The following is a 22,302-nucleotide window of genomic DNA, read 5'->3' as shown; positions in this document are numbered from 1 at the left end:
ATGCTCACTTGTCAGAATGGCCTACAGGTGCTGGAGGTGCTGGATGCAGCCCACTGGTCAGATCCATTTTCGTACCCCTGGAGCAGCCTAACAAATATTATTATACTTACTTAATTTCTGTATCACTTAATGCCCAAATAACACAAGCTGCTTAAAAGCACGTATTCTTCTGAGCCCTGGATGTACAGACAGATCCATGTTTGAAGCCAAACATGCTGTGATAAAGGTCTAGACCCCCTATTTGGATCCTCTGTATATTGGAGCATATATAGCACATGCATTTGTAATTTGTCACTTATTTTATTCATTTGTTTGTGTGGCCATCACACCCACGTTGCTTACTCTTCTTTATGTCTATTTCAGCTGGTTGAAAGTAACTGACTCTTTCTTGGACAGAAACTTGCCTGTCGTCCAACCTGGAGTCAAGGTGAGAACACTTCAGAAGTAGCTTTCTGTGTGGGAAAGTTAGGATGTATATTACACACACACACACACACACACACACACACACACACACCTATATAAGAGTTTGTTGTGGAAATCACATTAGAGCCAAACTGTTCATGGTATTGAATGTGTTTAGTATTCCCTCCCAAGACTCTTATCAGCTTTGTGAGGAAGGCCAATTTTGGCAGGACTGTGTCATTCAGGAAAAGAAGCCACCCCTCCAAATTTGTGATGATCCAGATCTTGTCCCATCACCAAAGACTTTTTAAAAATCAATGGCACGTGAAATGCTTATATGCAGTTTGTGTTAAAAGCCAGCTAGAAAAAGGAAGTCCTTGCTAACTGCCTACGGATCTCTCATAAGAGGATATTTCACAGGCACCGCCACAGAGAACACCCTGTCTCTCATACATTGTTTCCTGATCTTACCAGTAGACAGGACAGAGAGCAGGGCTAGCAAGATCAATCCTAAAGGCCAGACAGGTTCATATGGGTGCAAGTGGTTTCACAGATAATCTGGTCCTAAACTGCCTAAGGCTTTCAAGGTCAAATTCAGCACTGTAAATCAATCCCAGAAAAATAAATGGGCAAAAGCACAGGTTGATATAAGATCAGAGTTACCCTCTCCAGATAATTGGGCACTAGCGTTTTGCATTAATGAAGTTACTATTTTCCAAGGCAGCACCACCACATAGAGAGCATTGCAGTGAAAGTAACTTGGGCATGGATAACTGACCCTAGTTCTTTGAGTGTGGTGGTTGCCAGAGGGAAATATTGCCTGCTTTGTGCTGGGAAAACCTTTAGATCCCTGTCTATAGTGCTCAAACAGAAGTGTGGGGAGCAGCTTTATTCACATGCCATTACGCTATAGCAAAAGCAGAAATACTCATTGAGTATTAACTGAGTGCATGTCTGTAAGGCCTGTATAAGACTCCTATGAATGTATAGGGCCCAGCATCAAGCTAAGTGCTCCCAATTAATCAAGAAGCATTGGAATATCAGCCCTGGAACAAATTAGTCTGAGAAGAAGAAATAACCAGAAGAGCTCTTTTTCTCAATCTCCCACAGCTCAAAGACAAAGAGAGACAGGCCATCAAGGATCGCTTTAAGGTAATTGGCAATCGGAGCCTAGACAGATGTTCTTGTTCTTGGCTTTGCACCCATTGTGTTAACTTTTCCAACTGCTCTACAGAACCAAATGCATGCTTAACATTATCTTCTCTCTGGGAAAGGGTTTTAATGATTGTCTGGAGGAGCTGTGTAAAATCCAGAAGGCTTGGGCCATCCCTGACACAGAACAGAGGGACAAAATCCGGAAGACCCAGAAAAATATTGTGCTAGAGACCTATTCTGCCTTACTAAGCAGGTAATTATTTGACCCACAAAGATGTCTTTGTTCAGAGAGTTTTGACAGACTTTGAAAGTTGTGTTCCTGTTTTGAAAGCTATCATTGTCTGTGATGGGTTTATAGATATGTGCAGAATTAGCCCCTCCCCCGGTGTCTGAGGGCCCCCAAGTTATTAGTATGCATTGAGAGGATACCTTTGAAACGTGACTATGAATTGCCATTGTTGAATTTAGTATTTTAGTTTGTTGCCTTTTTTTTCCCCACTCTTCACTTCTCCTACACCCCCAATTGAAATAAATGGATTCTGACCATAAGGGTGGAGGTTGCCAACCTGCCACCTGTGAAGGCCCACATTGGCACACCTGAAAAGGAACAATTGACTCTGAGTTTTCTTTTCTTTTTTTTGGGGGGGGGGAGGTCTCTAGCTCTTCTAGAAAGAAATTTATGAAGCATAATGTACAAGCAACTTTCTAAGCTGGGGATCTAAGCAGAAGGATGGGTATAACACGTCTTCTGGCTCTATAGCAGCCCAGAGCACTTGTTGGAGTTGCAAAGGCTCGCCCACTTCCCACACCAATGGGCTGCGAAGTTAACTCCTTTCCTCATTTTTGGAAGAAAGGATTTGCCTAGGCAGTTGTGATGGGAGAAAGATGGTGAGGAGAGTTAGGATAGTTGACACCCCGTTGTGGGTTTTTGTCTGTACCAGTAGCTGGCTACATTTGATTGTAGGTGGATCAAGAAGGCAGCATTTTGTGCACCAAATGTATGTAGTTGTAGCTCAGCCTGCATCACATTAAACTCCCAGCACTGGGAAGAAACACAGCAATTCTTTTTCTCTTCAGCCTTGCTATATAACAGATCTTCGACCGCTTGTAGCAATTGTATAACTTCACTGGAATTGGATGGATTGGGGGAATTCAACATAATGCAATGTTGATTGTTCTGTCAGTACAAGTGGAGGTTTGGCCACCTTTGCCCCCTGAGCCACTCTCAGGGGGCACATGGGAGAGGAAGATGGAAAGCCCCATTGCACCAGCAAATGTTTTTGCACAGGCTTTCGTTAGTGGGACTAGTTAGTTGAATCCTGCCCACTGCATGTTGTTCTGGCACCTGGTGAAGAAGGGGAGGGGAATTGAGGAGTGAGGAATCCTGTCCATGCTTGTCACACCTTTTTCTCCCCCTTGCTTTTCCCTTGGCAGGTATGGCAATGTACCCTTTACCAAGAACCCTGAGAAATACATTAAATACAGGGTGGAGCAGGTGGGAGAGATGATTGAGAAACTGTTCGACACATCAGCATGACCTCTCTGCCTGTATGTCTCAGTACTTTCTCAGCCCAGTATGATGGCCCTGAGTTATGCTTGTATTTATCAAATTTATAAATTCCTAAGAACATGATTTATGGGTTGTCTCTTACTTCTTACAAGATCATTGGTTGAAATCTTGCTTGGTGGGTAGGTGTTCCTAAGATACTAGTAATATGTATAGAATTCTCTTTTCTGCACAGGGCTAAATCCTTCTGTATAGTGTGCACACAAGTGCAACCTATATCTTAAGGATGAGCTAGTTTCTCCTTCAGAGGCACTGCCCTGGCCATTCCTATGTAAGCTTAAAACCCACCTCTCTCTAGCTTTCCTTTTTTATTTTTTATTTTTTTTAGTTTCAACAGGAGTACAAGGAACATACAAACACCAACAAACAGTTATCCATAAACAAAAAATCTACTTGTAGGTGGCACTTGGGACAGCTGCATGGTGCTATAAGTGGAAAGATGCTGCCACTCACAAAATACAGCAAAGCCTCAATTTATTAAAAATGTCTACAGAGATGGTCAGACCGAAATGGGAGCTAATTGTCTGGAGCTCACCTAGTACAGCCAGCCTAATAAAGAAAAATCAAGAAAGGCCATCAAGTATCTGCAGGCTTACCCAGCTTAATCAAGCCCTTGCAGATTCCGCTCTGTTGAGTTATTCTGGCTCAGTTTATTTCTCTCTCTTTTTTTAATCTAGAGGTTCTTGCCCTCTTTCCTTGTATGCCCTGTTGAAATGTGTGAGAAGTTATTCCCGAAAAGAAAGGAGGAAATCACTTGTTGATTACTACCAGTGGATATGTAAATGGTAGATAAGTATCCTGAAAGGCCAATAATTGGCAAGAAAATAGGGTAATGGATGCAATTGTAAAATAATCTCTTCCATGGCTGGTTCAGCATTTATAAGTGAGCCAGAAAGTTCAGTGGAGATTTTCCTGACATAAGGTCATGTGCTGACAGTGTATCTTGGTCTCTTTTTTTCATTCCCTTCTCCTCCAGGGACAAGTAAGACTTGGATGTATTTATTTAAAATTTTTCTAAGCTGCTCTTCCTCTGATGGATTCCAGGACAGTGTACAAAGAGATATTAGCATAAAAGCAACACTTGTAACATCTTTCATAATAACTTAGCAATGGGGAGGCAATCAGAGACTAAAGAAACTAAAAGCAGATTGAGGCAGCTTAATGCTTTCAAATGCCAACACCACATTTTATCCTGAACCTGGCAACATTATACTCTGGGCATTGTACTACTTTGGGGAGGGCATTCCAGAGTTGGAGAGCGGAAAGGCATTTTGTGCTGGCTTGGCACAGAACATATGTAGCCATATGCAGACATGCGTTAAGATGTAGCTGATAGTATATTTACTTGTACTGCTCGAAAGGTATTGAATTGCACTGTTAGCCATTTGGGGATCTCTACATCATAGAATTGTGGAGTTAGAAGGGACCCAAAAACTATCTCTATGGATTTCCACTTCAATTAGAGCTCTTATCGTCAAGGTGTAATTTTTCAATGGTAGATTCAAGAGCATCACCCCTTTCAAAAACCTTCCTTGCAGTGCAGTCACTCCAGAGTGCCTGAAGATTTGAAATAATGTTACATTGTTGGTTATCTTAATGGCACTCAGTAAAGAGCTGAAAAGGTCTCATAGCTATTCCCTGCAGTTTTTGAGTGTTTTTCAGTGGTGATGGTAATGCATCTTCCAAAGATAACCTGCAGATATATTGGATTGTTACTTTTCAACTACTGGATCACAATGTTCTCCTTCTAAAAGAATTGCAGTCCAGGCAATTGATTTCTCTAAATTGCAGTAAGAGCACAGATTGCATCAACACTTGAGGCATTTTTAACAGGGGTCTGATTTTCCTACTTAAAGTTGAAACAGTCCTAAAACTTTAAGTAGGGAAATCAGACCCCTATTAAAAATGCCTCAAGTGTTGATGCAATTGGTGCTCTTACTGCAATTTAGAGAAATCAATTTCCTGGATTACAATTCTAGCTTTATCTTAGAATAATTATTATCTAGCCCTATTGAGCTAGAAACAAACTTGTGGGAAAGAATGAGGAAGAGTGCCATATTCTCAAAGCATTGCTAGGAAGTATGGATGACCTGCTTGTACTCATTGTGGACTTCCACAATTCCCATGACACAACCAACCTTTCTCACCTAACCAAGATACAGAAAAGTTAGGACAAGAAATAGAAAGCTGCTTGAGCTATTTAACACTTAATTTAACAGCTCCTGTGTGATCCCATTGCTGCCTCTGTCTTCAATATTATTAAAAACTCAACATTTGTTTCTTAATGGTAGGTTACCCCCCCTCCACTATTTGGTTTTCTTACTAGCGACCTCTGCCTTTTATTCACATTTGCATGTCTGCTTCTTGCAAGACTCTGATTTGACTTTGTTAGGCCCGTTCATATGGCACACGCTCACTGCTTGAGTCATGTGTTGTTGAATACTCACAGCTGAAGATATGAACAGACTCCACTGAAATGCACTGTGCCTGAGGGGGCAAGCAGGTTCTGTTTGAGTGCTTGATCTCTGGTCCCATTCACACATGCAATTTGTAGCAAGGGCAGCACGCACAGCAAGTGGCGAATGTGTATTTGTGAGCCAGATAACTTGGATTTGGTACAGCTCCGGCTTTCCACCTGCATGTGCCTTGCACCTTTACTCTTCTCTCAGTATTTGTTCTAGCTAGTTCCTGAGTCATGTCTCTTCTGTTGTCTTTTGGGGCAGGTGAACTAAGACTGAATGTTATTCCCTTAATCCATCTGGTTGTTTTATCATAGCAGCAATGAAAGGCATCACCTGTACTCCTTTTCTTTTTGTGCATTAGTAATTCTACACTGTCCTTTTATTGGAAAATGCAGATCCGAGGGAAAGAGGAATAGTACACACAAAGATTAATCTAGGTGTAATTGGAGAGCCACATTTCAGTAACTGTACCATGCTGGTAGCAGCAATACACTACCAGATAGGCGAGTGAAAACTACCTGGGCTTTCTAGGAGCAGGGTAGCCCTGGCTACTGCTCTGTTTTTGTTTATGTGCAATATTTATCGATCGCAGGTGAATGAATTTCCCCTTCCTATATTTCCCTCCTGCAAACCTGCACACACCCCTAAACCTGCTCCAAACAGTGCCACCACAACTCTCCAAAGCATATTAGCTGGACAGGCAAGGGGTTGCAGGAGAGAAGTGAAGAAAAGGAAGCCCTGTTGTGTGAGCGGAAGTCTGTTGCAAAAGTGGGCAGACACAACTGGGTGTCCCTCATTCTTTCTATTGATAAAATGATTGACAATAATTCAAAAATGCAAATAAACCTAACCTATACACAATAGAAAAATAGTACCACAAATACATAATATCTCCACTAAGCCCCAGATGTTCAACAAAATGAAAAGGTTTTCACCTGCCCACAAAATAATATCAGGGCAAAGCATCCACTGTACTGGAGAACATTTGCTCTGCAACATACATGAACTGGGAAAACTCTCCACATTTTTTAGGGAGAAGCAATCGTTTGTGTCACATCTAAAATACCATTTTCAATGTATTCTTCCTTTTACAAAATTAATCAGTTCTGAGAAATGCATCTCCTGGAAGACTGCTGAATGCACTCCATTTTCCATAAATCTTTAGATCAAAGCAAATTATGCAGATAGAGGATCGGCAAATAACTTCAACTCAGTACAAGGCAAGGCTTTAACGCGGCTTTAAGGGTGGCCCCATTATTTTTGTTCCCATTTGATTCCATCTAAGTAGTCTTCTCCTGGAGGCTTCCCTGATTCGCATTTCCAAAAGAGCCAGAGTGCGGAAAACAGGAGATGAAACACAACAACCAGTCCAAAGTAGATGAAGAAGAAGAGCCTGTCCACGTGGGCAGAAGCTTGTTTGAGATGCTGCGATGACTCTTCAGTTGTCCCACAGTCTGCAAGGTAAAGGAGAAAGACGAGCTTAATGAACGCTCAGCTTGCAAGCTTCATATGACCAAAGCACTTGAGGGGGAATTCAAGTGATCTCTTATTCAAACCCTTTCGGGTGATTGCTGCGGAAAACAAAATAAGCAGAACCCGAGATGCTGTTGAAAGGTACATTTGAAGTATTACTGATGGACTTTGGGAAAATAAACAGCTGGTAATTGATGAATTTGAATTCAAACCCCCTTGATATATTTAATACATTCATAGTTCTAGTGTAGATCCAAACCCCTTTCCCCTAAGCATTGGTGTTTGTTTGGGCCCAGATTCTGCAACAAATGAATTTTGCCTCTGATCAGAATTCAGAAAATGATTGGGCTTGTTAAATTCTGAATAAAGGAGGTCTTGCACTTTAAGTAGGTTCTTTTCTTTGCAGGATAGATACTTGCTTGGCAAGAGGGAGGACAAAACCGGGACAGAGTTCCCCTGCCTTAAGGCTTCAAGGGTGTGTTGTTGAGGCTCTCATGTTGCTGCAGCTGTCCATCTATTGATATTCAGAACCACCTTTCTGTTGCAACACCATAGCAGAGTTTGGGAGAGAGTGGGGTGGCCCTGCTAGCAATTAATTACACTTCTGATTCTTTTCAATTATTCTTTGGCACTACACCATCTTCCTGCCACAAAGCCTTCAGTGGATCCAGAGGCTTGCCTGCATCAGGATGTTGTATTGTTAAGACCAGCTTTCCCCAGCCTGGTGCAATACTGGCTGGAGCTGATGGTAGTTGAGTTCCCCATGTTTGGGAAAGGCTATTGCACACTGAAATGTGGCTTGCTCCCAGTCACCTTGCTTGGGGAATGTCATTCTGTTTTATTTCTCGTTCGCACCTACCGCTTTTCCCAGGATCTTCTGTATGTTCTGGATTATTGCTTTGGTCTTTAGGTAGCATAGTGGTAGCCTTTGCCTTTCCCCACTGACATCCACAATTCAGCCAGAGATTTCTGTTGTCAGTAACCAACTTTGTCACCAAAACAGTCTCAATTGTGCTAAGGAATAGTAACACCAGGAGACTGATGTAGTAATAACCTGGAGTTTAGAAAAAAGAGGAAATTAATTGCACAGCTGTTGAGCAAATCATTGGATAATTGTTCTAAACAATTGACTTCAAAAAATTGTTTAGCATAGCTGTAGAATGCCAGAGGGAAACTAGCAGACATGGACTGAAAAACTCAAAATAAGCATGCACATAATTTCCAGTGAAACCATCATTTTTACAAAACATTCTTTTTACGTCGATTGCCAGAAAGGAGGGCTGGAGCTGCCTGCTTGGCCTTGATGTTTGGTCTTCGTGACCACTCTTTTGACGGCATTGCGTTCCTTAGTGATAATGTGCTGCAAAGTAAGGAATTTTTATAGTAGTGTGAGCTGAGGCTTAACCAAGAGGTTTCAACCAGGATGAAGAAAACAAGGCAGAGCTAAAAGATTGAGCAGAGGAAAAGCATGAAGTGATTTCAAAAGATGAGGGAAAGGTTTTTGTACTGTATTGCAAAGGACAAGAGAACCAGGCACAGGGAACAAAAAAGTGACAGGTTTGAAGAGGCACACGATGAAGGCAATCCTTATAGTGTTATTCATTGCAGGAACAGGAGCAATAAAGAATAGCGTTTCGGAGGGAATGAGCAAGTGTTTTGGCAGTATCAGAAAATGATGGAAGTTGAGCAATAAGTGGAATCGAGTTCCACCTGTACTGACAATTGCTTACTTGTACCACTCATTCCTACCATACATCAGCCTAAACCAGAGAGGGGAAACCTGTGCTCCTCCAGCTGTTGCTTTACAACTCCCATCTCCCTGACCACTGGCCATTCAAAGAGGAGGCTGCTGGGAGTTGGAGCCTAACAACATCTGGAGGGCCAGAAGTTCCCCATCCCTGACCCATGTGTATGCCAGACATGTTGTTAAACACATCATTCTCATGTCGCCACCCCACCCCATTGTAGGAATAGCTAAGGCCTGAATCTCACTCAAACAGGCCCACTTTAAAAAAAAATATTTTGTAAAAGAGGACACTGATGATGTGTTTAGCATCAGGGGCAGGCAGACTTTTAGTTTTGCACATTGTATTCTATTAGAATGTCAGGATCTACGAACCAGTGCCTGTTTCAAAATAGTGTGTGCTTAGAATTAAATAATTCTGAGCCCAGGAATTTGCTTCTAAGTTCCAGAACTGAACAGAGCTCCTGGTTCTTCAGTACAAAAATCCATACCCAGTTACCTTAAACTTTCTTCATTTCAGCAATATCATTTAGGATGGGTAGTGGGGGAGTCATAGAACAGAATAATATAATTATAGTGTTGGAAGGGACCCCATGGGTCATCAAGTCTGATCTCCTGCAATGCCTGAATCTCAGCTTAAGTATTGGTGACATTTTGTTGCTATTATTCTTAAACAATAGTCAGACAGACTCCTGGTCAATACACCACAAATCACCCAAAGATTCATCAGTAGAACAGATCGACCTTCTGCCTATCTCTATTAATATGATATTTAGTTTGGCCATGTGCATGCATGTGGAAAAGAAAGAAACCTTCACTTTGCAGTCTTGTAACAGCCATTAAAACTGGTCTGGGAAGGAGCATATGAGTCATGGCTCATGACTCATCCTAACAAATGTCTCTTATACATCAACAAAGTCAACCATGTTTGAAAAGAAAGGGTGTGTGGGTGTGTGTGTGTGTGTGTGTGTGTGTGTGTGTGTGTGTGTATCCATCCCTGCCCATGTAAGCAGCCTTCTCTTTTGCTCCTCTCCTGCCCTAATTCCATGCAAATCCAGAGTTGTGATGAGGCACTACAAATCCTTCCACAAGGGCTGCACAATGACAGCCTTACAATTTTATGCATATAGGATGACACGCCCACACCCACCTCCCTCTCTTTCTGTAAGCAGCTATGCAGTGTATAAAATGGTGAATGGAGTGATATTGCCGTTTGATGTAAGAACCATTTGATTAACCTTAATTAAGAGAATTTAGGCTCTTGTTCCACAGCACTCTAGCTCATTCCTGTGCAGAACAAAGGATATTCTGAGTTAGGGTGAAGAAATGTGTGCTGGGAGAGGAGCTCTTAACTAAATCAGCGCATTGTTTTTCTTATTCACAAGACGTGCTTGGGGAAGCACTGCACAGTAGGAAGAACACTTAGCCGCTGACCAAAATGACATGCCTCTGGCAAGCTCTCCTTCCCACCTCTGTGACCTATAGTTCACTATACTCTGTCTTGATGCTGTCTTCCTGGCCTGTTCAACTTACTGAGCAATGGGTTGCAGGAAGAAGAGCCTGGCAAGGAGCCAATGAGTGAGGAGTGGAACACCAGGTAAGCCAACAGCAAGGTGATCATGTATGCCAGCCTGTCTTTGAGTGGGATAAGGAAGCCACAGAGATCAGCTACCACGAGTGCCAGGCTTGGCACAATTACAGAGAGGACGATTCGCATTCCTGTGTTTTCTAACTTCACCTAGAAAAGAGGTTGGGGTTTGTGGGTGAAAGGAATGAGCATTTGAGCCTTTCAGCATTTCGCAAAACGTCGGCATTGGTTGGCAAAGTGGCTGGATAAGTTGTATTTATTTATTTAATCAACCTCCCTCTAATAAGTAAATACTAAAAGAAGAACACAAGCTTTGGCACTTTCCACTACTGTCATCTAATGTGGAATTGGCAAAGTCAAGCAACGTTTTAAAAGCCGCTTGCCTAAGTTGGTCATTCATGCCCTTCTGGCCATTAATGTAGAAAGAAGCAAAGTCATCTAAAAGTAGACGTTCGCAAAAAGGTGCACTGAATCTTCTTAAGTGAACATTTTTGTCATTAAAAGCAGACTTTGAGGGCCCTGAAAACCCCCTCCCTGTGAACTTTTTCTAGACCAGGGGTGGGGAACCTGCAACTCACCAGACACTGCTCAAATACAAATCCCATCATCCTTGACCATTGACCAAGGTGGCTTGGGCTGATGGGAGTTTAAGTCCAACAACACCTGGAGGGCTTCAGGCTCTCCATCCCTGATCTAGTCCTACCTTACAAGGTTGTTGTCAGGATTACAAAAAAATGTACGCGGAGTGCTCTCAACCCTCTGAAATGCTACAATAAAAACCATGTTGCAGCAGCAAACTAAAGATGCTCCTTAAATCTGGGGTGTGGAACCTGGGTCTCTCCAGGTGTCAGTGGACTAAAAACCCCATGATCTCTGACCACTGATTGGCCTTGCTGTCTGAGGCGGATGGGAGTTGGAGTCCAATAGCATAGGTTCCCTGCTGCAAGCACAGTTCACATTTCCAAGAAGAGCATTCCCTGCAGCTCCTCTCCCAAGTAGTTTGCTCTGTCTCACTTGCCTTCTTTGCTTTCCCCAGCAGGGCTGAAGGCACATGGTGCAGGGAGGTCCTGCATTGTGACATTCCCACGCGCCCCAATCAGATGAGAGGGCAGGACCCAGCAGAGAAGCCCCTTGCATGCCTTCTCCGAGTTATAGTCCAATTTCACCTCCTTACCATAACTACAAAGCAAGGCTGTGGCAAATTCTTCAGGCTGCTGACTTTCACATCCGTGACAAGGTATTCACGCTTTAAATTCAGAATCTGGTTTTGAATGGAGACGTTGAATTCCAGCTCATTGACTTGAAAGAGTTAAACACACATACACATACACAAGTTCTTTGGATATTCAATGGAAGTATAAGAGAGATTTTAGGAGTCCAATCGATCATCTATGCTCCCTTCAATAGAAGGAGTTGCATCTAAATTGGTAAGAGCCCCAAGGACCATAAAGTCAGGCTACCCCAAGACATGTTCCCCTTAAGGCAAACCTCACGTGGGCATACCCTCCAACATTTCTCTGATGAAAATAGGGACGTCCCATTCCATAATGATAATTTTACTACCATACATCTTATTGGATTGCCCCAGCACTCTGGGCAGCTTCCAACAGGCATAAAAACGTAATAAAACATTAAACATTTTATTTTTAAAACTTCCCTATACAGGATTCCCTTCAGATAGCTTGGGGGTTCAGATAACTCCATACCCTCCAACATTTCTGCAATGAAAATAGGGACATCCTAAGGAAAAGTGGGATATTCCGGGATCAAATCAGAAACCGGGACGGCTTCTGTAAATCAAGGAGCTCCCTGGAAAATAGGGACACTTGGAGGGTTGGAATACGGAACTCTTATTTGACGTGGTAATTGCCAGTACAGGCGCATAATGGCTGTGGCAGGTGAAGGGCAGGCCACAAGAATGACACAGGAGACTGGTATTGGGTCGGATTAGGCCACAGCTTTATTGATTCCAGGAAAGAGTAGGTTTGGCTAAGGCATTGGGTATGTATCCTGCATCAGGCAGCCTGCCTGCTACCTGATAGGAACCTGGTGGGGTCAAACTTTGCTAGGGAGTCGCCCCCCAACATGGATTGGATGCCATGACTTCACACAGGCAGCCACTGAGAGAGGTGTAGTGACCCTTTGGTCCCTCAGTGGACTCCCGGACACAGTCACCCCACCTGAACTGAGCGGGGGGGGGGGGGCGGGGGACACAGACAGGCAACTTGTCCTTTCTCCTCACTGATTCCTTCACTTTTAGTAACTACTTCCTAAAGTAGATCACTTCCTTTCAGGCTTCCTTCCTGCTACTTCTCCTAGCTCAGTCAGAATGAACATGGGCTTCTGTTGACTTCTTAGCTCCATCTTCTAACAACTATACCTAGAATAGATTTGTTTGCCATGAGTAATCAAACTTTTTTATTTCCCCTTTCAACCAGCAGTCTTGCCAGGCTATTTCCTTCTGCACTGTATTTACCAGATTCTGACATTTGCATTGCCCAGCATAAGCAGCCATCTCACTTACCCGTGTTGGCTAGAGAGGAGAAGCTCAGAGTGCAGCGAGTGCTGTCTCGTGGGTAGTATAAGAGATCAAAGTTGCAGTTGCTGTCGATGCGCAGAGAGAGCGCAAACTCCACTTTCCCATCACTGTGAAGCACTACGGGAGGCGATTCTGTTTTCCATACCACTTCAAACCTTCGGTAAGCAAAAGGAGCTGTAAGATAAGGGGGACAGCAGAGGAGAGTCCTCAGACCTTCCTTGCTCGCTGTGACATGTTTTGACATGTAGAATGGCATCTACTAGGAACTCGCCCACAAGGTGAGTGTTTGGGTCACCTGGGCAGGTGGATAAGAAAAATGAGCAGGGGTGGTGGTACAGGAAGAGCTGAGTGAAGGGAGGCAACCACTCTGTAGCTCAGCTTCCTATGAAAAGGTCAGCTTTGTGTTACTAGACCAGTTCCTCACTCAAGGTTTAATGTCCTGTTTTCACACATCGTAATATGAAGATACACAATGCTGTATGAAAATGGGGAGGAATGAAATCCAGAAAAGGAATTTATGCTTAGCTAAAGTTTCCCATCCGCCGGTATGTTACACTCTTCTGTGTTTGTGGAGAATTACTCCTATCAGTTGGTGCATTGGCCAAGAGAGAGATGGTACGGCGCCTTGTCAGATTATTCTGTGTGCAAGGCTGTATAGGTTTCTGCCTTCAAGGAGATGGGTGCTTTACAAAAGGAGTGGACAAATTCATGGCAGGTGGGTACATTTCAAAGGAGCATACCTCTGGGGACCTGATGCCACAGGTTGCAGGTGGGAAGCAATGGGATGGTTGTCATCATCTGGCCCTATATGCAACATCCCAGGGACTTTGGGTCTGGTACGGTGTCGGATGCTGTTCTCACATTTTCCTATTCCTTTCCACATTCCCTCTTTCAGTGATGAGGACTCTGGGCCCCTCTAGATGTTGCTGGACTCCAGTTCCCAGCATTCCAGAATAGTAGTCATGCTGGTTGGGGCTGATGGGAGCTGCAGTCCAACCATACCTGGAGGAGGGCTTCAGGGTCCCTACCCCTGTCCTGTACCTTTTTCAGGGTCAGAGACTGGAGAAACCCTTGGGACATATGTGGAATGGTACATTTTTCAAGGCTACTTACGATTCTTGAACAGTGAGGGAAGGAGTCCACACCGAACCCCAGGGCACAGTGATGGTGGTGAAGGGGAACTCTGTCTCATTCCAGGCCAGCTGTTCAGCATACCATGACTGAGGATTTCAGGGAAAGGAAACGTTAATCTTGACTGTATCCTCCTCCCCACTCACCCACCCTTTCAAATCCAAAATCTGCTTCACTCACCAACTGTATCACTTCAGCATCCCATGGACATGATCAAGCTAATGATTTGACCAGGAAGTGTGACCAGACAGTGTGGAGAGAGGAGCCTGCCTTCAGGACCGCTCTATCTCCTATTACAGTACTTCCCAGTTCTTTGATAAGAAAGACTAAGCATTACCTGATAAAGCACGAGGACAGATGAGATAGTGTATTGCATGATGTCCTGGTGGATAAAGAATTCAAAGTCAAACACACACAAATACATGCACACACACACACACACACACACACACACACACACACACACTAAAGTTCATAGAAGAATATTCAAGAAAACACGGTTCCAAAAAGTCTGCCTTTTTATGTTGGCCAAAGAACTGTTGCCACTTCCATATAACAGCTCTAGCTTGGGAGACATCTATACTCAGTTTCATCATCATCATCATCATCATCATTATACTGCCCTATAGGTAAGGTAAAGGTAAAGGACCCCTGGACGGTTAAGTCCAGTCAAAGGTGACTATGGGGTTGTGGCGCTTTTCTCACTTTCAGGCTGAGGGAGCCAGTGTTGGTCCACAGACAGCTTTCCGGCTCATGTGGTCAGCATGACTAAACCATTTCTGGCGCAACAGAACACTGTGGTGGAAACCAGAGCACACAGAAACATTGTTTACCTTCCCACCACAGTGGTACCTATTTATCTACTTTCACTGGCATGCTTTTGAGCTGCTAGGTTGGCAGGAGCTGGGACCGAGCAATGGGAGCTCACCCTGTGGCGGGGATTTGAACAGCCAACCTTCCGATCGGCAAGCCCAAGAGGCCCGGTGGTTTAGACCACAGCGCCACCCGCATCCCCTTACCCATATACTCTATACCCCTTACCCTATACCCATGGGTGTCAGGGTGGTTTGAGCATACATTATTTTGAACATGAACATATATATATAAATATATATATTAGTATAATCCTTGTTTGCAGACAGAATGTGAATTTGTAAGCGTGGTATAAGTTGCTATACCTACCACATGAAGCACATTAGACATCTCTATCTTGACATCCACCACAAGGGGGCCGGTTCCATTTCTGGGCATCAGGGATGGGGAATATGTATTCAGCAGTGACTCTAATAACTTCACTTCCAAGGAGTTGATAGATTCTTGCCAAGTCATCTGAGGCAAGGCTGCTAAAAGCAAAATACACAAGTACAGTACTCCGTTTCAGAGCTGTTCATATAATACACTCCATCTCAAATGAAACATTGATTCTTTTATGTTGGAAATACGGAGGATATTTGCAGCAAATTATTCCACTCACAACTATTAGGCAACAGAACTATTTTGCTCTGTGAGGGCTATTCATATATGTATTTGTAGGATTTCTTTCTTTTCTTTTCTTTTCTTTTCTTTTCTTTTCTTCCTTCCTTCCTTCCTTCCTTCCTTCCTTCCTTCCTTCCGAAATCATTTTAATTTTTACAATTAAAACAATTTACAATAATCCAAATACAAAATACCATGTAGGATTTCTTATTCACGTTTTACCATAATGTCCCAGGGCTGTTTATAACAATGTAGTTATACTGTTATAAAAACAAGTTAAACGTGTGTTGTTGTTTTTAATACGCATTGTAGGAGAGGAATGGCTCGCCAGATGTTGGACTCTGGCTTCCTGAGTCCATGACCACTGTCCATGCTGGCTGGGGCTGATGGAAACTGGAGTCCAACAAACCCTGAAGCAGGGTTGCCATATTTCAAAAAGTGAAAATCCAGACAGAAGTTGTTCAGCTATTTTTGAGGGAAATCGGCAAAAATGACACTGCCGACATTTAAGCCTATTTCCTCCTGGACACTGCTTTCAACTGTAGTATTCCGGGTATGTCCAGGAAATTCTGGACATATGGCAACCGTACAGTGATACCTCAGGTTACATACGCTTCAGGTTACATACGTTTCAGGTTACAGACTCCGCTAAGCCAGAAATAATGCTTCAGGTTAAGAACTTTGCTTCAGGATAAGAACAGAAATCGTGCTCCAGCGGTGCAGTGGCAGCAGGAGGCCCCATTAGCTAAAGTGGTGCTTCAGGTTAAGAACAGTTTCAGGTAAAGAACGGACCTCTGGAACGAATTAAGTACTTAACCCGAGGTACCACTGTACTGCCCCAAGTGTATACAGCGTTAAAAAAAAAGGAAGTTCCTCTTACCTAGCACCAAGAGAAAGAGATTCAGGCAGATCCTTGTCACCATCATCTTCTTTTAAGGTCCTGCAATATGAAAGCATGGCAGCAGGCTCTAATGCAAGGTAAATTCGACACCAATTCATAGCACAGAGAGCCAAAACGACCATTTGTCACACACGGTTGGTGGCACAGCTAGAGCATGAAGCTGCCAGTGAAAAGGAGATGGAAATTTCAATTCTGCTAGTTCTGAACTCTGAAGTGGCTTCCAGGTGTGTAGGACTGCCTAACGATACTTTCATGGGTATTCTCACATTACAAAGCACGTAATCTTACAAAAATATGTATCTCTCTCTGTTCTCCACTGAGTGAGGGCTACTTAAGCTTCTCCACTCACGGCTTTCTGGAAGTTATCATCTCTAGGTATTGGCTTCTGCCTTATCTTCCCAGGCTGTGGGGCAGTCAAACAATACTTATTATTCTGTAACCACATGAACACAGGACAAGAGATTCAACAAAAGCTGCCTTATTCTGCGACTGCAAAAGCTACATGCCTCTGGACCCCCGCACAGGATAATTTGCAATCAACACGCGCTTATTCATCATACCTGCAGAAGATGCCACACTGTTCACATCAGACATGAGGTAAGGGCTGACCTGAGCATCACAGAACCAGTTTTTATATAGGCCATTTACTACGAAATCTCTTTTGGGGGATGGATTGTAATGTCAGCCTGCCATGCTTCAGTTCATGAACAACAAAGCTCTGCAACCCTTTGGTTCTCTTTTTACCAACAGCTGCCCTTTGGGAGATAATTTCCTGGGCTTTCATTGCATTCCCAGCAACAACAACAGTCCATTGTGAAACAACACAATGAAAATGTGTGTGTGTGTCGAAGGGTGTAAATTGCCATAAAGAGAAGTATGAATTAGTTCTCTGCATCACTAACCAAACAAAACCAACACCTTGTTTATTATGTGCTCTTTCATTTCTTTCTGTCTACCAACCAACTACATTTGGGGAAATGAAATATAGGGTTTATCTCAGTATTTATTTCCAGCCAATGAAGATTTAAACATGGACTCACTTCTTTGCAAATAACTGCTATTAGAATACATTTTTAAATATTTCACAGAAAGAGGGACAACTCGAGTTTGAAGCGACTACGCAATCAAAATAAGTGGTGCGTTATTTTTAAAATTAGTAACCGCTTTTCAAAAGTTCAAAGCTGTGAAATCATACAAGGATAAAAACCACTCTAAAACAAAACAATTACAAGTAAAATAAAATCTAGCCACCAATTTGGTTGCTCAAAGCACATAGTGTGTCTTGCTAGCCTATTCTACCCCTTACAACAACCTTCTAAGGTAGGCCACTATTACTATCTCCTTATTGCAGATGCGGGACTGAGGCTGAGAGCTAGCAATCTACTTGAGGGCCCCTACTGAGTTCGTGGCAGAAGTAAGATGCGAAGCAAGGACTTTCCTGATTGCTAAGCCTCTAAAGCATGAATCCCATGCACACACTTCCCTGGGGGTAAGGTCACCGTAGAGCAATTCTGCACCAAACTTGCACAGAAGGACTGCTGCCAGCCCCTCTGCCACACTAGTTCTGTATGCAGGACAAATCTCTCCAACCCTTGCCTTGTGACAGCCAAACGCAAGCCGAGAGAGAGCATTTTGCAAAGAGTTGGTTCAAACCCGACACTAACAAATGAATGAGCAGCAGGCTAACACTCATGATGCAGAACAAAAGTCAAAGGTGCAGGGTCCTTGTCCCAGACAGCAGGCACAGAGCTGCCAGGAAATAAATAATTGGCAAAGCAATTCTGTTGCGTGAGGCAGAGCTCCGGGAGAAAATGGATTTCTGGGGTTCTTCAAGTCCTCCATTAACCAGCTCTAAACAACTGAAAGCTAAAAGGCCTCCTATATACATCCTAAAATCCCATTATACGTCTCACTCTCAGGGCACTCACTGTATGCAGCTGCACAAAAATAAAACGATTATCTTTTATGAGACTATTGCCAGTTTGTATAAGAGCAGGCAGGTAAGGGCAGCGATATGATTGCTGCTACTGATGCTGTTTATTTTATTTTCAACCCTCCCCCAAAAGTAGCTATTTTGTTGGGGGGGTTAATATTTTATTTCAACGTTTGCATTATTTTATAACGGTTTAGCAACGCGGCTCCTTTCTAATTCTCTCACCCATTTAATAACACAATATAATGTCGTCGTCATTATACTTCCTTATTACAAACAAAAAGAAACAACCCTTGTTCAAAACTTTGTCTTTTAAGAAGGTTCAATGGGCAGGTAAACTGTTCCTGATCCAAGCTGGCATTTCAAACCTTGTTGGAAATATCTGATAAAGAATGGATGGTGAATTCTCTCCCCCGCCCTTTTTTTGGTAGGAGAGGGAGCTGTCTCAGATGGTTTGCAACCAGAGAGTATGACTGCAGCTAAAGGCAGTATAGTTGCAGCTCCCCCCATCCTGACCCACTTTGTCCCCTTTCCTCAATCTGCTGTGGGGCAACACATGAATGCTGCTTGCCCCAGGAAGAGAATATCACATCACGTCCTCGGCTGTCACTGTTGTGGAGTGCTGAGCCGTTTGTGCTTGTGCCTATGAACAATTTCGGAAATGGTCTGCCTCAAGCAGGCATATTCACATCCGCTACCAGTAGGGATAGCAGCTCCTTGAACATTTCCCAAGAAGATAGGCAGGGGTCACCTTGGGCGTGTTTTAAGCTGGAGGATCTCAAGTTGGTCCAGTATTAAATGAAACATGACATAAAAAGGAATCCCAGTGGTATTGAAAGGACACTGTTCATAGACATGAAGAACTAGAAAGTCGCTGTTCAAGGCTTGGCTGACCCACCTCTCTCCCCACCTGAACTGATCTAATGAATGTATCCCACATTCTACCAATTTCTTTAAAAAAAAGTTGACTATCTTTAAATCTGGATTAAAGTTAATTTGGCATGAGCATATGGGTTGAATTCTAACTGTCATAGAGCTTGTTTTTGCCCCTGGTTCGGATTAAACTAAAGCAGCCTTCTCTGAAATTTCTTTTCATCTGACACATTCATTATTTGCTCAGTTCTTGTTAGCTACTTATTCTCTCTCTGTGATTCACGACACGTCTTTCCCATCCTGCACAATTATTTCGTGTTCTGAGCAGGTAGGGATGGAATAGCTCCCAGACCTGGAGATTGGTGGTTTGTTTGGATAGCACCGTTTTACCTCTGTTTTTCTCCACAATCCTCTCCCACCCACCCCATCCCACCCTCTGCAATGATCTGTGAGTGCACACATGTAGGTTTAAGTACCTGGCGGGTCCCCCCCCCCTTCTTTTTTTGCTGAAAGGGCTGGGCAGTTCATGTTCCTGGCAGCCCATCTGGCATGACTCCATTGGCCAAAGAAAGAAAGCTCTTAGCATTTTGTACAAACAATAGCATTACTGGAATCCTTTCATTTGAGGGGAAATCAATTTCCTTCTGGATGTATGTTTAATTGCCCTTTTTTTGTTTGAAATCAATCAGGACACAGAGACTGTTTAGATTAAGAGCCAGCCATAACGCTTCAAAATCATACACCCACTTGAGCGCTGCCAGGCTTTTATGCATGAAGCACTAACAAACAATGTATTGCCGTTCAGAGGAGAAGAAATGTGATGACCTTGTAATTAACACTGTATATTCCCAGCACAGCACTGCATAGATACAGGTCAGGTTCAGATTAGTTCTGCCTGTTCAGTTCAGTAAACTCTTGCAGGGGAAAAAGAACCTGGATCAATAAATGTCCCCCATTTATAGGACACTTCTTGTTCAAAGGCAGCCTCAGCTGTTACAGAATACTGCACACCGTTGTCCTTTTCCCCAACAAAACTGTCCTTTCCCACAGAATATTGCGGGGCCACACAACACAGCTTTAGAGCAGCCTGACTGTCAACTGCATTTCCACAGCCTGTTGGACCTGCAGTCAACCATTCTTTGACATCTCTGCTTTGAAGAAGGGCCTTGTGTAGATGAACTAACACATTTAATACACAAGCGTCCAATATCCAGTGCTGCAACTCCCCATGAATTTCTGTGCACGCAGTAGAGCTGCTTCTTCCTCTACTGTCCCCCCCCCCCCCCCAGTCCCCTGGACACCCTCAAAATCAGCTCTGGAGGATTACAGAACACTCTGGAGCAGATCTCTCTCTCTCTCTCTCTCTCTCTCTCTCTCTCTCTCTCTCTCTCGGTGTGGGTGGGTGTGGGTGTAGAAATAGAAGTCCTCTTGTGCTAGCAGAACCCTGCTTGTGCTGCCCAGAATACAACCCATGGTCTTTACCAGAGCTTTTCTTTCAGCCGGAAGTCACCAGAACTCAATTCCAGCACCTCTCAGTTGGGCACCACTGCCATTCTAAGAGAACAAGGGAGGTGTTCATGGTGAGTTTCCAGCACCTCTTTTCCTAGAAAAATAGCACTGCTTCCCCCCTCCCCCTTTTCTTCCTAATGTCTCAACAAATGAAACTGAGTTGTAAAAATGTTACATGGAAAAAATACGAGAGAGAGCCTTTACACATACTTCTGTAAATCAAGAAAATCTTTAATAAAAATACATTAAAAAATAGCACTGCTCTTGACTAACCCTGTTCCCTAATAATACTGTCTTCAGATCCAAAACATATATTTGAAATCTTCAATTTGTAAGTTTGTAAGTTAACGCTGCAAGAGTTACTGCTCCTTGAAGCAACACTGTCACCCTCATGGCAGATGGAGATGCCTTGAAACTTACATGTAATAACATTGCATTTACCGTATTTTTCCGTGTATAACACACACCCATGTACAAGACACCCCCTATTTTGGGGTACTAAAAATTAAGAAAATTGGGGAAGATTGCCCCCATGTATAAGACTGTTGTTGTTTAGTCATTTAGTCGTGTCCGACTCTTTGTGACCCCATGGACCAGAGCACGCCAGGCACTTCTGTCTTCCACAGCCTCCCGCAGTTTAGTCAGACTCATGTTTGTAGCTTCGAGAACACTGTCCAACCATCTCGTCCTCTGTCATCCCCTTCTTGTGCCCTCAATCTTTCCCAGCATCAGGGTCTTTTCCAGGGAGTCTTCTCTTCTCATGAGATGGCCAAAGTATTGGAGCCTCAGCTTCACGATCTGTATAAGACTACCCCCCCTTTTAACATTTTTTTTTGGTAAAAAAAACCACCCTAGTCTTTTACATGGAAATGTACAGTATTTATTTATCTCACCCTCCCTCCAAAAATTGCTCAGGGCAGCTAACAATGACCAAAGAAATGAAACCAACACAAAACAATGGCCAAGCCTTGGTAGTGTAGAAACAAAAGTGGGTTTGGGCCCCAAGTATTTGATTCACTTTGGTTAAAACCTATGTGTCACCTGAATAATCCTTTTCTTTGTTTTATATCGTAAGCCTAAACTTCCTCTGCCGAGAGGATCAGCCTTTGAGCAGAGTGATGCCCAGGGGTCAACAATCTTTCCACAGGGGGCCGGTCTACTGTCCCTCAGACCTTGTGGCGGGCCAGACTATATTTTGAAAAAAATATATGAATGAATTCCTATGCCCCACAAATAACCCAGAGATGCATTTTAAATAAAAGGACACATTCTACTCATGTAAAAACACGTTGATTCCTGGACTGTCCGCGGGCCGGATTTAGAAGGTGATTGGGCCGCATCTGGCACCTGGGCCTTAGTTTGCCTACCCATGGACTAAACGGATGGCACCAAGCAGATCTGACTGGCACAATACAGCTCGGGATGAATGCCCTACCTCGGAGCAAGAAATGTATGCAATCCCAGTGCTGTGCTCTGTGTTCAAGGTATAGGTCTGCCCATTATACTCTAAGCCATTGGGGAAGGCTCTGTAAAGTGGCAACAAGTC

General features: G+C 43.4%; 2 protein-coding genes across 21 annotated transcripts in view; one reads left to right on the top strand and one right to left on the bottom strand.

Annotated features, from left to right (window-relative positions):
• The window catches only part of EXOC7 (exocyst complex component 7), a 32,609-nt gene extending 29,416 nt beyond the window's left edge, over positions 1 to 3,193 (top strand). For all 20 annotated transcript variants that reach the window (XM_028716969.2, XM_028716968.2, XM_028716979.2 and 17 more), the window contains 4 exons: positions 364 to 427; positions 1,516 to 1,557; positions 1,680 to 1,813; positions 2,995 to 3,193. In XM_028716969.2, the coding sequence (XP_028572802.1) occupies positions 364 to 427; positions 1,516 to 1,557; positions 1,680 to 1,813; positions 2,995 to 3,097 (343 nt within the window). In that variant the 3' untranslated portion in view covers positions 3,098 to 3,193. The remainder of the gene's footprint in view (positions 1 to 363; positions 428 to 1,515; positions 1,558 to 1,679; positions 1,814 to 2,994) is intronic.
• Positions 3,194 to 6,470: 3,277 nt separating this feature from the next.
• On the bottom strand, positions 6,471 to 17,135 carry ZACN (zinc activated ion channel). The gene is made up of 10 exons (XM_028716967.2): positions 17,002 to 17,135; positions 16,421 to 16,480; positions 15,247 to 15,407; positions 14,402 to 14,446; positions 14,047 to 14,153; positions 12,919 to 13,088; positions 11,569 to 11,693; positions 10,340 to 10,544; positions 7,922 to 8,116; positions 6,471 to 7,043 (listed from the first exon to the last, which is right to left on the bottom strand). Exons 2-10 carry the CDS (start codon positions 16,464 to 16,466, stop codon positions 6,844 to 6,846), a joined length of 1,254 nt encoding a protein of 417 aa, XP_028572800.2. The 5' UTR covers positions 16,467 to 16,480; positions 17,002 to 17,135; the 3' UTR covers positions 6,471 to 6,843.
• Between the last annotated feature and the right edge of the window lie 5,167 nt (positions 17,136 to 22,302).

Source organism: Podarcis muralis, chromosome 2 (assembly GCF_964188315.1).
Source record: "Podarcis muralis chromosome 2, rPodMur119.hap1.1, whole genome shotgun sequence".
Taxonomy (NCBI): domain Eukaryota; kingdom Metazoa; phylum Chordata; class Lepidosauria; order Squamata; family Lacertidae; genus Podarcis; species Podarcis muralis.
Note: the sequence above shows the minus strand (reverse complement) of the source record. Positions and strands in the feature narration are given on the sequence as shown.

What these genes read in the sequence shown, in the direction of transcription:
- ZACN (XM_028716967.2), bottom strand. Translation starts at nt 16,466, where the DNA reads ATGATGGTGACAAGGATCTGCCTGAATCTCTTTCTCTTGGTGCTAG. An exon ending in TCCCTCACTGTTCAAGAATC is followed by an intron (nt 13,089 to 14,046) that starts GTAAGTAGCCTT and finishes TGCTTACCGAAG; the next exon opens with GTTTGAAGTGGTATGGAAAA. An exon ending in TTCCTGCAACCCATTGCTCA is followed by an intron (nt 8,117 to 10,339) that starts GTAAGTTGAACA and finishes TCTAAACTCCAG; the next exon opens with GTTATTACTACATCAGTCTC.